The sequence below is a fragment of the Equus caballus genome, chromosome 12 (genome assembly GCF_041296265.1).
Source record: "Equus caballus isolate H_3958 breed thoroughbred chromosome 12, TB-T2T, whole genome shotgun sequence".
Taxonomy (NCBI): domain Eukaryota; kingdom Metazoa; phylum Chordata; class Mammalia; order Perissodactyla; family Equidae; genus Equus; species Equus caballus.
Window position 1 is genome coordinate 27,070,014 of NC_091695.1, and position 14,854 is coordinate 27,084,867.

General features: G+C 40.9%; 1 protein-coding gene across 1 annotated transcript; it reads right to left on the reverse strand.

The window, feature by feature from the left end:
- Window positions 1-2,509: 2,509 nt before the first annotated feature.
- Window positions 2,510-3,391, reverse strand: OR6Q3 (olfactory receptor family 6 subfamily Q member 3). The gene is given in 1 exon segment (NM_001391335.1): window positions 2,510-3,391. A coding segment is annotated over 1 exon segment (882 nt).
- Window positions 3,392-14,854: the final 11,463 nt, after the last annotated feature.

The window sequence follows — 14,854 nt, forward strand, 5'->3', positions numbered from 1 at the left end:
TCTATACATATCATAAATCTCACCAGCACCACAGATTCTTGTAGTTAGGTCTGTTTTTTAAGGGAGTAGTTGTTTAAAATGTAATAAACACATTCACAAAAGCCTTTTATTCAGTTTAGTTTCTTATATGTGATTTTATTAAAAAAAAAGATTTACTTTTACATTTTAGTATCATTTTTAAGTGTACAACTCAGAGTTTTTACCATTCTATGTAATTTATCTCAAAAATATAGATTTCTTCTTCAAGGTACTTAAAATTGTAAGCTTTACTGATACTTTCCATAAGTTGTTTTTAGAGTAGTTCTAAAAATCCAGAAATACTCCCTGTGCTTGTAATTGAAGTCTTTCAGCTACCATAAATGAGAACTACGGAGCCCAGTGTGATGATTAACTTCGTATATCAACTTGACTGGACTAAGGGATGCCCAGACAGATGGTAAAACCTTATTTCTGGGTGTACCTGTGAGGGTGTTTCTGAAGAGATTAGCATTTGAAAAAGTAGACTGAGTAAAAAAGATGGTCCTCACCAACACAGAGAGGCATCATACAATCCATTGAATGGCTGAATTGAATAAAAAGGCAGGTAAAGGCTGAATTTGCTCTTTGCTTGAGCTGAGACCTCCCTCTTCTCCTGCCTTTGGACTTTAGCATGCCTGGTTCTTAGGCCTTTGGATTTAGGTCAAGAGTTACAAATAGGTTCCTCTGGTTCTCAGGCCTTCAGGCTCAGACTGAATTCACCAATGGTTTTCTTAGTTCTCCAGTTTGAAATGGCAAATCCTGTGACTCCTTAACCTCCATATTCACATGAGCCAATTCCTATAGCAAACGTATAGATACAGATATAGCTTGTTGACCCTGTTTCTCTGGAGAACTCTGATAATACACCCAGTAACTTTTTCTTTATTTCCATCAGCCAGAAACCTTAAAGTAAAATTTATTTTGTGTCCTATCTACTCAGGTGAGGTACCTGAAAGTATCTACTCTTTCTATTTTATTCAGTTGAATTCTTATATTTGATCCTGAAGGTCCTCATCATTGCACTGTTTTTACATATTGTCGTCATCCAAAAGAACATTACTGATGTTACGCATTACTGATAAAATATTTAATAAGTAAAATGGTTTTAAAAATATGTGATTTGTGCCCTCTCTGTTAACTACTAAAAATGCAACATTTGGGATACTGGGCTGGGGGAGAGGGGTAGAGACTGTGATGTTCAAGGGCATCATCATAGGATCTGCTCATTATTGGCCAGTTGAGAAACATCATCATAGAAGATCTGTCCTTCCCCTGACCCAGTCCCAAGCTTGATATTTTCCTCTTCCACCTGCTATAGCTTTTGGAATCCACATTTAAATCATGATTGGCAATATCTTTATGAATGCAACTATCTACACATAGGAACTACTTGAATTATAATTGTTTCTTTAAACCTCACTTCAAGTGAGCCGACGTTGCTATAGAGATCTTCTTAAATCAGTTTTCATAGACCATTTGGTATAGAGGGAGGATCAGTCTATATTTCAAATAATAGAATGTAGATACACAGAAGATAAGTACATAGATCACATGGAAAATCAGCTGTGACTCTGGGGACTTTGTGGTGGAAACTGCTTGTTGTCTACCACAATTTGCTTTCCTCTTTTTCCATGATAATGACATTGTCAGTGGATATCTGGTTCCCAACTGTGGACTATTTTTAGCAGTCTTGCAAGTAGATGTGACCTATGGCTAACTTCGCCCCAACAGAGTTGAATGGAAATGATGATTGCTGCATCTAATGGAGAAACTTTAAGATACAGGATGTGTCTCCTCCATTCTCTATCCTCACCTTTCTTGCCCACTGTGGCCCGGGGTCAACCATGCAAATAAGAAAGCCCTGGATTGGAGGTTGGTAAGTGGTATCCGTCCCAACTACTCAATTCTGTCATTGTAGCACAAAAGCAGCCATGGACAACACATATAGTAGGACTGTGTTCTAGTAAAACTTATTTTATAGACACTGAAATTTTAATTTTATGAAATATTTGTGTTGTGAAATATTAATCTACTTTTGATTTGTATATAAAAAAATTCTTAGCTCAGAGCTCATTAAAAACAAAGCCTGAGCTGGATTTGGCCCATTGGCTTTAATTTGCCAAAATCCCAGGGGATGCTGACTCTAAAAGATGGAAGGAACTTGTATTCTTGAATACCTATTGAGCAAAGTCACCCACAAACCTGGAGCATTCACTTTGGACTCTTGTAGGAAAGACAAAATATCCTTCATTCTCTGGCTACATTATAGTTAGGTCTCTCTTGTTATAACAGATTAGTATTTTGCTTTAACTAATACATATTCCATGACTCCTGACTACCCAGGTATAGCTCCATTCCATAGTCCTCACTATTCTCCTTCTAAAGAGCCAACGCAAGGAAACTGAGTCTCCACCTGTCTCCTCACTGACCTGTCATAGACTTGAGAGAAAAGGCTCTGCCAAGAGCTCCCTTCACCTCCTTGTTCCAAATACTATAGATGAGAGAGTTGAGCATTGGCATGACAATGGAGTAGAAGAATCACCACCTTGCTGAAGTTGATGAAAGAGGCCACTTTGCTCTGGACGTACATACAGAGAAGTGTGCCATAGAAGAGGCTCGCTACACTCAGGTGAGCTGCACAAGTGGAGAAGGCCTTCCAGCTGTCTGCAGCTGAGCATATGTGCAGCAGTGTCCAGACAATGTTGCCATAGGACACAGCAATGACTGCAGAGGAGGCCAGGAGCACAGCCAGAGAGACCAGGAAGTCTATGGTCTCCTTTAGGATGACATCTGAACAGGACAAGGCAAGCAGGGGTGACGCATCACAGAAGAAGTGGTCAACGACATTGGGGCAACAAAATGTCAGCTGGGACATGAGGTAGATGGGCCAAGTAGGTATGAGGAAGCTCACCAGCCAACAAGCAGCTTCCAGATGGATGCAGGTGCCCCTAGACACCAAGGCCCCATATTGGGGAGGCATATAAATGGCCACATAGTGGTCATAGGCCATGGCAGACAGTAGGAAACACTCAGTTGCCCCAAGGAAGGTGAAGATGAAGAGCTGAAACAGGCAGCCAGCAAACAAGATATTCTTTTCCCCACGCATCCCAACTACACCAGCCAGAATCTTAGGCACTGTGACTGAAATGTACCAGATTTCAAGGCAAGACAAGTGCATCAGGAAGAAATACATGGATCTATATAGCTGGTGGTCCAAACCCACCACTAAGATGATGACCAAGTTCTCCACCAAGATGAACAGGTACATGGTGGGGAAAAGTGAAAAGAAGAGGATGTGTGTTTCATGCACCCCAGCAAAGCCCATCATGACAAACTCTGTTACCTGGGTCCAGTTTGGGGTATGTGTCTGCATATGTGGGAGTGAGAGCTCAGTACACTCATAGCCTCATAGATAATGACAGCTCAGAGCAAACAGATAAGGATGTTGGACTGAAATATCTTTCACCTCAGAAGAGGAAAGTGAATTGAAGACAATATCCCTACCCTCAAAGAATTTATAGTCTGTGAGTGGCACAAGAAAACATAAAATTTAAGTACAAAATAAAAAGTTCTAGATAGAAAAAAGACAGGATATTATGGGAAGAAATAGTGGAGAATCTCAACCAGTCTTGAGGAGTCAGAGAAATCTTGCGGGTGGAGGGCTTTCTAAATGGGAACCTCAAAAACAAGTATGTCAGTGAGATAAAAAATAGATAAGTAGAGGGGACATAACAAGCATGAAATCCCAGACACCAGAGAGAACATTGCATGTTTAGGAAACTTCAGGTAGATACAGTTTACCATAGAGGTTAAGAGCTTGGCTTCCTGCTCAAGTATATCTGGCTTTAAATATAAAAGAACTTAACTAATAGAGTTGTTGCAAAATTTTAATTAGATAGTCCCTCTAAAGCATTTAGAATCATGTTTGGGTCAATAAATAAGAAGGGAAAATTTTAAACCTTGACTCCTCCTGGACTAGGGTATGGAGGGAAGATGATTGTTGTTGAACCTGAAGAGTAGGCCAGGACAACATCATAAAGAGTTATAACCACGTTAAGGGAAAGGACAAAGCTGAGCTTCAGCCTGAAGACAACAGAAAGCCTGGAAGAGTTCTAAGTGGGGAAGCAATGCTATGCTCTCTTCCCTTCATAAGGAGCAAGTGTGATTGCTGAGAAAGGTTTAGAGAGGAAGAAGATAGGAGACAGGAAGACAAGGTTGAGAGGCTGTTGCAAGTATAACATTGTGTGATGATGACTATGGTCACTAGACATGGAGGAGAACAGATCTATTAAGAGATAGAATAAACAGGATTGACTTTGAATCCAAGTCCCAAGATCAACTTGAAATATGTAACCATGGATGAAACACTAAAAAATTCCTGTTTCTAAAACAAATACTAAAAAAAGGTCCAAAAAGATGAATTCCTATATCATTTTAATATTAAATGAAAGAATACATTGTGTCCATTACTGTGGCATATTTTTTTTAATTTTTATTGAGATTATGATAGTTTACAACCTTGTGAAATTTCAGTTGTACATTATTGTCAGTCGTGTTGTAGGTGCACCAATTCCCCCTTTGTGCCCACCTCCCATCCCCCCTTTCCCCTGGTAGCCACTAATCTGTTCTCTTTGTTTACTTGTTTAACTTCCACATATGAGTGGAGTCATACAGAGATTGTCTTTCTCTATCTGGCTTATTTCACTTAACATAATGCCCTCAAGATTCATCCATATTGCTGTGAATGGTACAATTTTATTCTTTTTTATGGCTGAGTAGTAGTTTTAAAATATAGCCCCAAATTCTTTGACATGTCTTCCCACTAAAAAGTAGAGTCTATGGCCAGTCCTCTTAAATCTGGGATTTGTGACTGCTTGACAATAGAATAAGATGGAAGTGATGCTACTCCAGTTTTGAGGCCCAGGCTTTAAGAAACTGTTTCCTCTTCCTGCTTGTTGTAACCCAGCCACCATAGTGTGAGGAAACCCAAGAAGCCTGTGGAAAGGCCCAGGGTGAGGAGAACCAAGGTCCCCAGCTCTCAGCCGTGGCTGAGCTCCCACTGACAATCAGCACCATCATGCCAGCCAGGTGAACAAGCCGTCTGAGAAATAAATTCTCTAGCCTCCCAGTGGAGCTGGCCCAGCAGACACCAGCCTTCCCTGCTGGGCCCTCCTCAAATTGCAGATTCACGAGCTAAATAACTGATTGTTGTTACTTTAAGTCAGTAAATTTTGGAGTGGCTTGTTAAGCAGCAATAGATAACTGAAACAATTATGTACTGGTTCTGTAACCTTGGGTGAATTATTCAATATCTCTGATTCTTTGGAGGAAAATAAATGATGTTTTGCCTATGGTCACAAATGCCTGAAATGGAATTTGAATCCAGGTTTGCCAGTGTCCAAAACCCTTGCTCTTTCCCCTAAAAAAGAATTAAACTGATTCCTCTGCCTTCAACATTTCTTGATTTCCTAGCAATGAAAGCATGGAGAGATACAAAATCAGAAAAAGGTCAAAGTCTTCAGATTCTTTCATGTATCTTCACCACGGCTAAGTCCATTCTTCAACATCCCTATAACAGGCAGTCTATAAACACTGGCTTCCTGGCTGAATAATTGCATGGCTGCCCCAGCCATTTCACGCATCTGCTGGCTCCAGGAAATTTCAGGGTATAATTCCTGAGCACTTCTCCCCTTTGCAATTTGGCTTATAATGTAGCAGCCTAGGAACAGTGCTCATCTTTCCTAGATGCCTTTCCTAACAGAAACACTCACTGCACATACATACTGTAGAAGCCTGGCTTGACCTGCTGTATTATAGACAGGTTTCATAGTACAGTTTTCTGAAATGTTCATTTTTTCATAGAGCATGGGATTTAGAGTTAAGCAGATATGGGGCCAAACCCTGGCTCTGCAATTTACTAGCTTAGTTGCCTCATCCATGAATTACTATTATTTCTAAATCTTACTCCTTCCAGCTGTGACTCAAGTTTGATAGTCCTGCCTTCACTGGGAAGAATTTTCCTTCCCTTATTCCTCCAAACTTGTGTGCAGGTCAGGCTAGCAAATGCACAGGACACCTGCTTTGTACCAGGCCCCATGGTGGATGCTGAGGGGCATCCTGGTACAGAACAGGTGTTTCCCAGCACCCATCATGAGGCCTAGTACTGAGCAGGTGCCCCCCCCCCCACCAGCATCCACCATAGTACCTGGTACAAAGCAGGTGTTTCCTTATAATAGTTTCAGTTTTCTGATCCATGACTTAGAGAGAAGATGCCAAAATCTGATGGAGTTTGCATCAGGTCCAGAGAAGCTGAATTGAAAGAACCTGCTTTTATTACTTAACAGCTGAAGGAGGGGTAAAGAAGTGGGATATTTCTCACCCACCCCCTACACACACAGAGTGAAGAGTCACACTTTCCCTTCCTCCGTGTTGGGTAGCTGTTGGGAGTAGCTGCCCCACCAGAGGTGACAGTCCCGCCCCCTTGCATCCGGACAGTGATGCATTTCACTTGTGGGCTGAAATATTTAAGAAGCAGGTGTGCCTTTCCCACTATCTCTTTCCCCATTCATAGGCTAAATCAAGATTCTGAGACCTCAGTGGATGATGGAACCACAAGACCAAAGGAAACTGGATCCCTGAGGAAAGCTGCTTATGCCTCCCAGAGCTGGGGCCCAAAAATTTTTTCTGTAAAAGGCTAGAGAATAAATATTTTAGGTTTTGTGGGCCACATAAAATCTCTGGTACGAAGTCTTCTTTGGGTTCTTTAGTTTTTGTTTTTGCAATACTCTAAAAATGTGTGTGGGAGAACAGAGCAAGCGGTAGTTAATTTGCCCTAGAAGAAAGACAAGACAGATGAAATCAAGAAACAATTCCCCAGTCAGATCACAGTGTGCAGAGTGAGGGAGAATGTAATCCCTGACTGACAAAACCAAGTTCAGCAGGAGAGTGAAGTGTTCCCGGAAAGCCAAGGAAGAAAGACGCGAAAGTGGCGAATATGCACAGATGAATCCATGAGCAGAGATTGTGAGGTCCGTAGGGAGGCAGGAGAGCTAAGTGGTTAAGACCATGGTCAGGTATTAGACTACCTGGTGTCTTCAAATCCGAGTCCCACCCCTTCCTAACTGAAATGCAATGAAACAACCTAGATGGTGAGCAATGTCCAACCCGATGGAATGAATTTCTGATAAATCATTTAAGTCACCAGAGATGAGTTAAATGAAGAAAACTTTCTGGGCAAGAGTGTCAGGATGGACTGAGACTCACTTCAGAGTCTCAAATCCTATTTGTCATCCACCCCATCTCCATGCATCATATGTTGGTAGGCAGATAAGCCTCCCTCCAAAAAGGGGAGAAAAAGAGAGTGTTTATTGAGGCCCTCTGGTGGGCCAGATTCTGCTGGGCTTTTATTATCTCATTTAAGCCTTACAACAATGCTGTAATACACTGATCTATCTTTCACAGAGATATGATTTGTCCTGGGTTTCATGCAATTGAGAAAACAGGCTCACAGTACTCCACAGAGATGGAATTCAAACCCCAGCAAATCTGGCACAAAAGCCTGTGTTTTTCCCCCACACCATGCCATCTCCCTCTGTCACTTCATTTCACAGAATGATACACCTGCAACCCTGGCTGCTGGGCCTGCCTGTAAGGTTAATTTCTTAGAGGCTCAGAGCACCACTGGAGGAATCCCCACGGACTCTGGTGACCTGCAGGAGCACCGTGAGGCTCCCAGGTCTACTAACAGCATTGGCTTCCTCTCTGGGGTTGAGAGAACTTTATAAACCAAGAGCCACTTAGGGGATGAGAGGCCAATGGGAGAGGGTCATGTGGGACAATCACTGAATAAGGAGAGAGGACTCACAGGACTTGGCCTCACTTGATGTCCTCAAAAGATGTTGCTCCCTTGACTAACGTTTTCCCTAACAAACATGGAAAAACAGTTTGGGACCCAGGCAGGGAAATTAAACCTTGGTTCCTGCAGCTATTTGCTTATGCAGCTACGTGCCAAGCCTGGTGAAAGAGGCTGTATTTCTCCCTGATTTAGTTCTCTCCCCCAGGCCTCACTCCAAAGGTGAAGGGAATTGGAAAGTGAACTCACTAAGATCCAGACGATGACTTCAGAAAACCACCACCAAACCAAGGTGAGAAGGTGCGTGGGGGCCATGAGGCAGACAGGAGGTGCTGGGAGATGCCCAGGGGCGAAGCCCAGGATCCTGCTCTTTGGCCCCTCTTTGCTCTTGCTTACCCCATGCCTGCTTCCGTGATCCTACCGCAAGGTGACAGCAATAGCGTTTCTCACTCTTCAGAATGCAGAGGGCTCCCTGAGTTCACAGAATTGTCTCTAGAATCAGAGGAGCTGAGTTTGACTTTGGCTTTGTCAGGCATTAGCTGTAGTTTGGAGAAAGTCACTTAATTGCTAAGCCTCAATTTTCTCATCTCCAAATTTGGGGTATGATGTGTACATTTGTAGGGCAGGCCTATAGATCGAAGGAAACAACCTTAAGTGAAAGTTCACAGCCTTTATTCTTATTGTTTCCTCTGCCTTTCTGTGTGGCTTCCTCCTTCACTTCCTTTAATTCTCTGCTTAATCTTAACAGAGTGTCCCTTTCTGATTGCCTATCTGAAAATGCAACTCCTTTCACTCTCTGACTCCTTTCTTGCCTTGATTTTTTTTGTCACAGCCTCATTGTCATCTGTCAGGCATTTATTTGTTTGTCTATAATACATACATGCACACACATGCAAAAGAGTAAGCTCCTTGAAGACAGTGCCTTTTTCTGTTCATCACAGCGTTGCCTGCACCAAAAAGAGTCACTGTACTGTAGTCTGCATGCAATAAATATGTTGGCATAATTTAAAAAATGGATACATGTTTCGAGCATCATGCTGTCCCAGAGTGCTGTTTCCTTTCCACATCCATCTACCTTTTTCAAGGAAACAGGAAGGAAAGGAAACCCCCCAATACTTATGGAAAAGCCATCCAATTTGAGTGTTGATGTCTGTGCATCCCCCTGCCAATCAGCTCCCAGACTGAAGATGCTGGTGAGGATGATGCCTTGTGTACCTGGAGTAGCCCACTCTCACTAGCCTTGGATGGGAAACAGGTGGAATTGATTTTTACATATAATTTTTCTCAGCTACTGAATTTAATTTTAAATTTCCTGAAAAACTGTACCATATCAGTTGTTTTCAAACTCTACTCCACCAAGCCCTAGATTCCTCAGTTGCCAGGTAACTGTGAAGGGGGAGAAAGGGACCTAGCACATGGGGATCCCACGAGCCTTGCTTCAAGCAGCTAGTAAGTGGCAGAGTCCAGACAAGAATACAGCCCAATCTGACCCCAGAGCCCACCATCCTTCCACTACACCACCTCCCCAGGTAAAACCAAATCTGATCAATTAACTGAATGCTTTTTTCATTATTCCAGGGACTTCAGTACTGAGCAGGCATGTCCTGCTCCTCAAAGCCACTCACATATGTGTCCTCATGAAGGGAAAAAATGGAAAATGGAGGCATAAGAAAAGAAATTGGAGGTCTCTCCAGTCATATGTGCAACAGAGACCCCAGTCCTGAGGCAAACTGGAGAGCCCTCTATAGCAGAAAGGAACCAAGGTGGGAATCTAACACTCTGAGCTTCTAGCTTCTGATATCTAAATAGGAATAACACTCACTTTTCCTGTCTCCGAGGATACTATGGGAATCAATGATGTAATGGATATACAAGTTCTCTGAAAACTTTAAAGATACACTCTGGAAGACCATCTTATTATCTTGCTTCCATTGCTTATGAGCTATGTGATTACTGCATCATTTCAATAAAGGAAAGCCTGGGGGATGGCATTCTCAGAGGGGCCCTGGGGATGATCTTGAAGCTGCACTTGAATAACAAGCAAATTGATTTTGTTTAGATTGTAGGCTTATTTGATGGGGCTTTAGGGGACAGATGGAGATGAAGGGGAGCTAAAACTCTCAGACATGCCTTGGCATCTCTACTCTATGTGAGGTTAAGCAAATCAGTTGAATTCTGTATGCCGTTTTTTCCTCACTTGAAAAATGGGTTGATGTTTAAAATCACAGTGACTCTGTAAAAGAGACTTTGAAAGAAAAGAATGAGGTAAATTGAGAAGATTATGAAGAAAAAGTTGAGTTATACTGAAGTCAGGGGTCCTTATTCTAGATTTGGTATCTGCATGATCTTTGCATAAGTGCTTGTTTAGTTAGTTAGTTAGCACTAAACCAGAAGCTAAATAGCCCCTATCCAGTGCTCAGGAGTCTCTAGAAGAGTGACTCACCCGCTCCCTGCTACTTCTTTGTCTCTTCTCTGGGTGGAACATGCTCAGAATCTTGGGGCTGGTGACAAATGCAGGTTATTAGATGTCATTGTGGAACAAGGGCTCCAAATGCAAGGATCATAGTATTTTTAAACCAAAGGGAGATGGCGGAGATCCACCATCAGCTGAACTGGAAAGGGAAGAAACAGGGGTTTTCTCTGGCTATAATTTGACTCCTGCCCTACATATGTGCCTCAGACACCCTAGGGGTCACCCATGGGATCAGGTCTCCATGGAGGTATGATGCATTCAGACAAGAAAGGAAAGAAGATAATAAATCATGGAAAACTCTGCCCCAGAGAGTGTGCACAAGCTACATGGGAGTCCCGTGTGTGTAGACTAGCTGGACAAATGCCAGTGGAGTAAGATGAATCAACCAAGGAAGATTCCAGGTCAGCTAGACTCTTTGCCAAGGTCTCTGGGTCTGACCCACTCTGGAATAGGGTGAAATGAAATCTCTAGAGCTCCAGATATATCAAGGATGCAATGAGGCCTTCCTCTGCTGGGCTGGGTCAGATATCCACCACTTAACCACCTGTCCTTTATCCCCAAGCAAGGATAATCTACAGTGATAACAATGGACATTACTGAGTAGCCACTCAGGGCCACATCTTTATGTGCAATACAGATGTGAGATACCCAGCCTCAATCCATAAGGAGCTACAATCTCCTAGAGGCTCTGACTAAGGGTCACTTTTGTCCTGAATGTAACTATGCCTATTTGCCTTCCTTCTAAAGAATTTCCTCCAGAGCATTTGATGATTATCTATAGACTAAGAAGTCTTTTTCCCAAAAAAGGAAATATGGCATCATTTCACTATAGAACGAAAGAAGCATAAGGAATGGTGAGTACCCAGTGTATTTGATTGTAGGAGGCAGCTGAGCCAAAGTTAACAGGTCCCACAAACCCTGTAGATGGCTGGTCTTTTAACATATCCTAAACACACAGGATCACTTCCCTTGATTACATGTGACTTGGGTCCAGCCTTAATGTTCCAGATGCAGACATCTTGTCTTCCCAACTAAATGATAAAGCTCTTTGATGACCATGTCTTGTAGTTTACTGCATCCCACAGAACCTAGCATGGTGTATCTCAGTGTAAAACATCATAGGCTTGGATTTGAATCCCACATAAGCCTTTTCACGGATGGGCCACCTTGGACAAGTCAACCCTTCTGAGACATCTTCTTCTCATCTCTAAAGTTAGGAAAATAATACTAGCTGACAAGGATGTTGTTAGAGATAAATGGGGTAACAAAGATGAAGGGTTCACTTACCTAACAGTGGACATGACCATAACACTTTGTGCTGCTCTAGGAAGGGAGGATGTTGAACAGTGTTGTCTTCACATCCCTCCTCAATGGAAAAACTTCTCTTCAGCTCTAAACCAATTTGACCCAAACTGACAAAGATTCTTACTCCCCAAAAGTGCAAAAGGAAATGCCCCTTTCTGCATGGAAAGGTGAGGCTGATCAAAAGCAGCTAGGAAGACCACTATACCAAGAGGCCAGGGGCATTTAGGCAGAAAGAACAACCTGGAGGACCAAGGAAACTGAGACAAATGACAAACCTCTTCTCTGAAACCCAGGCCGCACTGGCTCCTGTTTTTTTCCTCATCTCCTCTCACCTTTCAGAGCATCTTATTTTCTCTTTTGTCAGGAATACTCTGCCTTTAAAATGTGAACCAGTCCAGGCTTGCTGGATTCTTATGTTTGGTCACTCTATCTGCTGTCCCAGTTTTATAACACAAAGTCCAAAATTGAGCAATTAAAGGTAGAATTCTCCTCTGTTATTGAGGGTAATAAAAGGGGCTTCGAAAGATCATATTCCTTTTATGTTCCTCTTCACTGAGGAATCAAATAGCCCACCCCAGAAACAAATATATAGCATATAGAGGAGAATCAACAGAACTAACGCTCTGACAAAGGAAGAGGAACACAGACCAGAGAGAAAAGCTGAGGGCCTTCACCACTCCTCTGAGAAGGAATTTGAAATCTTTGCTTGTACTTGCAGTGTTTGTATATCATTACAATGAAGTGTACGGAATTATATTTAGTTTTCATTCCACTATAGAGGCTCAGACTTCTCAAAATGATGTTTTTTCAGCCTTAACAACATCCAGAGACAAAGTATGGCCTGGTATTTTTTGCAAGTATTTTTTGTAATCCATTTTTATCATGAAGTAATTCAAATTCATACACAAGAAGGAACATAATACAATGATAACATTATACCCTCTACCAAGCCTTATCAGATATTAACCTTTGGCTGTTGTGATGGACTGAATGCTTGTGTCTCCCAAAATTCACATGTTAAATCCTAATGCCCAATGTGTTAGTATTAGCAGGTAGGGCCTTTGGGAGATAATTTGCTTAGGATGATGGGCACTAATGAGATTAGTGCCTTTATAAAAGGGACTTCAGAGAGTTCTTTTGCCATCTTTCCACCATTTGAGCATATAATGACAATTTGGCAGACTGCAACCCAGAAGAGGGCTCTTGCCAGAATCTGACCATGCTGGCTCTCTGATCTCAAACTACCAGCCTCCAGAACTGTGGGAAATAAATTTCCATTGTTTATAAGTTACCCAGTAAATAACAGGCTGTTATAGCAACCTGAACTCAGGCAGCGATATTACTTGAGATCTTTTTGTAAAAATATGATAGATAGATGATGGATAGATAGATAGATAGATAGATAGATAGATAGATAAAAACAATGCAGATACAGTTGAGGTCCTTTGTTTATCCATTTTCAAACCCATCACCCCCACTCCCTCCTCAGAATTAACCAAAATCATAAATTCAGTATTATCCTGCTCAGGTGTGCTTTGTACCATTTGTTATCCACAAACATTACATTATTTTGTTTTGCATGTCTTTAAAATGTATATAGATGGTATAAAACTCCATATATCACTTTGTAATTTGCTTTTTTGATAGAAAATTGTTTTTAATATATTTTTATGTTATGCTTACCTCTCTAGTTCATTCATTTTAATTTCTATGTATATTCTATTGTATTAAAAAACACAATTTACTTACTCATTCTCTTGCTGATTAGCAATTAAATCATTTCTAATTTTTTGCTATTCCTAACAATGAACATTATTGTACACATCTAATGGTACACATCTGCAAAAGGCTTCTAGGAGAGTGGTTCTCAAAGTGTGGCCCTATCAGCAGCATCACCTAAGAACATGTTAGAATGCAAATCCTCAGCTCCTTCCCCAGACCTACTGGATTAGAAACTCTAGAAGCTGGGCCCGGAAATGTGTGCTTAACAGAGCCGTCCAGGTGATCTTGAGACAAGCTGAAGTTTGAGAACTGCTGCTTCAAGGTGTCTACCTGAATGAGCATCTCTCACATCACTAAATAATGCCAGATTTCTCCCTAATGGAGTTTCCCCCACTATATTCCCACCAGCAGTGGTTCAGAGTTACCATATTTCTCATACAAAATCAGCACTAGGTAATGCAGCCTCTTACAGTTTTGACCATCTGAGGATTAGGCATCGTGTCAGTTGCATATTGATCACATGGATTTCCTTTCCTGTGCATTGCTCTCTTTCATTTTGCTGTCAAGTAGTTTAACTTTTTTAATAATTTGTAGAAATTCTGTGTATTTTCTGAACACACCTACTTTGTTATATAGTTAACGTTTTCCCAGTGTTTTAACTTTGTTTATGCCCCATCTTTAAGTTTTATGTTGTGAAATGCACCTATCTTTCCCTCTATTGTTTGTGGTTTTATACCTTAACTAAAACATATTCTAAAAATGTTTGAGTTTTGCTTTTCACACTTAGGTCTTTAATGCAACTGGACTTGATATTTGAGTATGATATGAGGAGAGATCTAATTTTAGTTTTTTTCCCATTTGATAATATTCTTCCCCATTAATTGATAGTGTCACTTCTGTCATATACCCAGGGGGACATTCACAATATTTAGCAACTGCATGCATGTTGACCAAGCTTTTTCTCTTAATATTTTTTATTTGTATATCTTCCCTTTATTTCTTGATTCGTCTTGCTTGAGATTTACTATTTCATTATTTTCCTTTTTTTCTTTTTTCAAAGAACAAACATTGGGTTTTGTGGCCTCTCTAATTTTCTGTTTCATTAGTTTCTTCTCATATTAATCATTTCCCTCCTTCTACCTTCATAGATTACTTATTCTTATTTTTTATCTATATTTTTAGTTGAATACAACTCATTTATTTTCATTTTTCTTGTTTATAATGAATAGAATTAAGCTCTATATTTTCCTCTAGACAACACTTTAGCTACATCAGGCAATTTTTTATTTTAGTACATTTATTATTGTTCAGTTATAAGTATTTTATTATTATGGTATTTATTTCATCTTTATTCAACTATTCATAGTTTCATTCTTAAGTTTCTCAATAAGTAGAAAGACGGAGAAAGTAGGAGTATTAAACTACTTTTTATCATTTAAATTATTTCTAATTTAATTGTGTGGTAAGATACTGTGGCCATTATG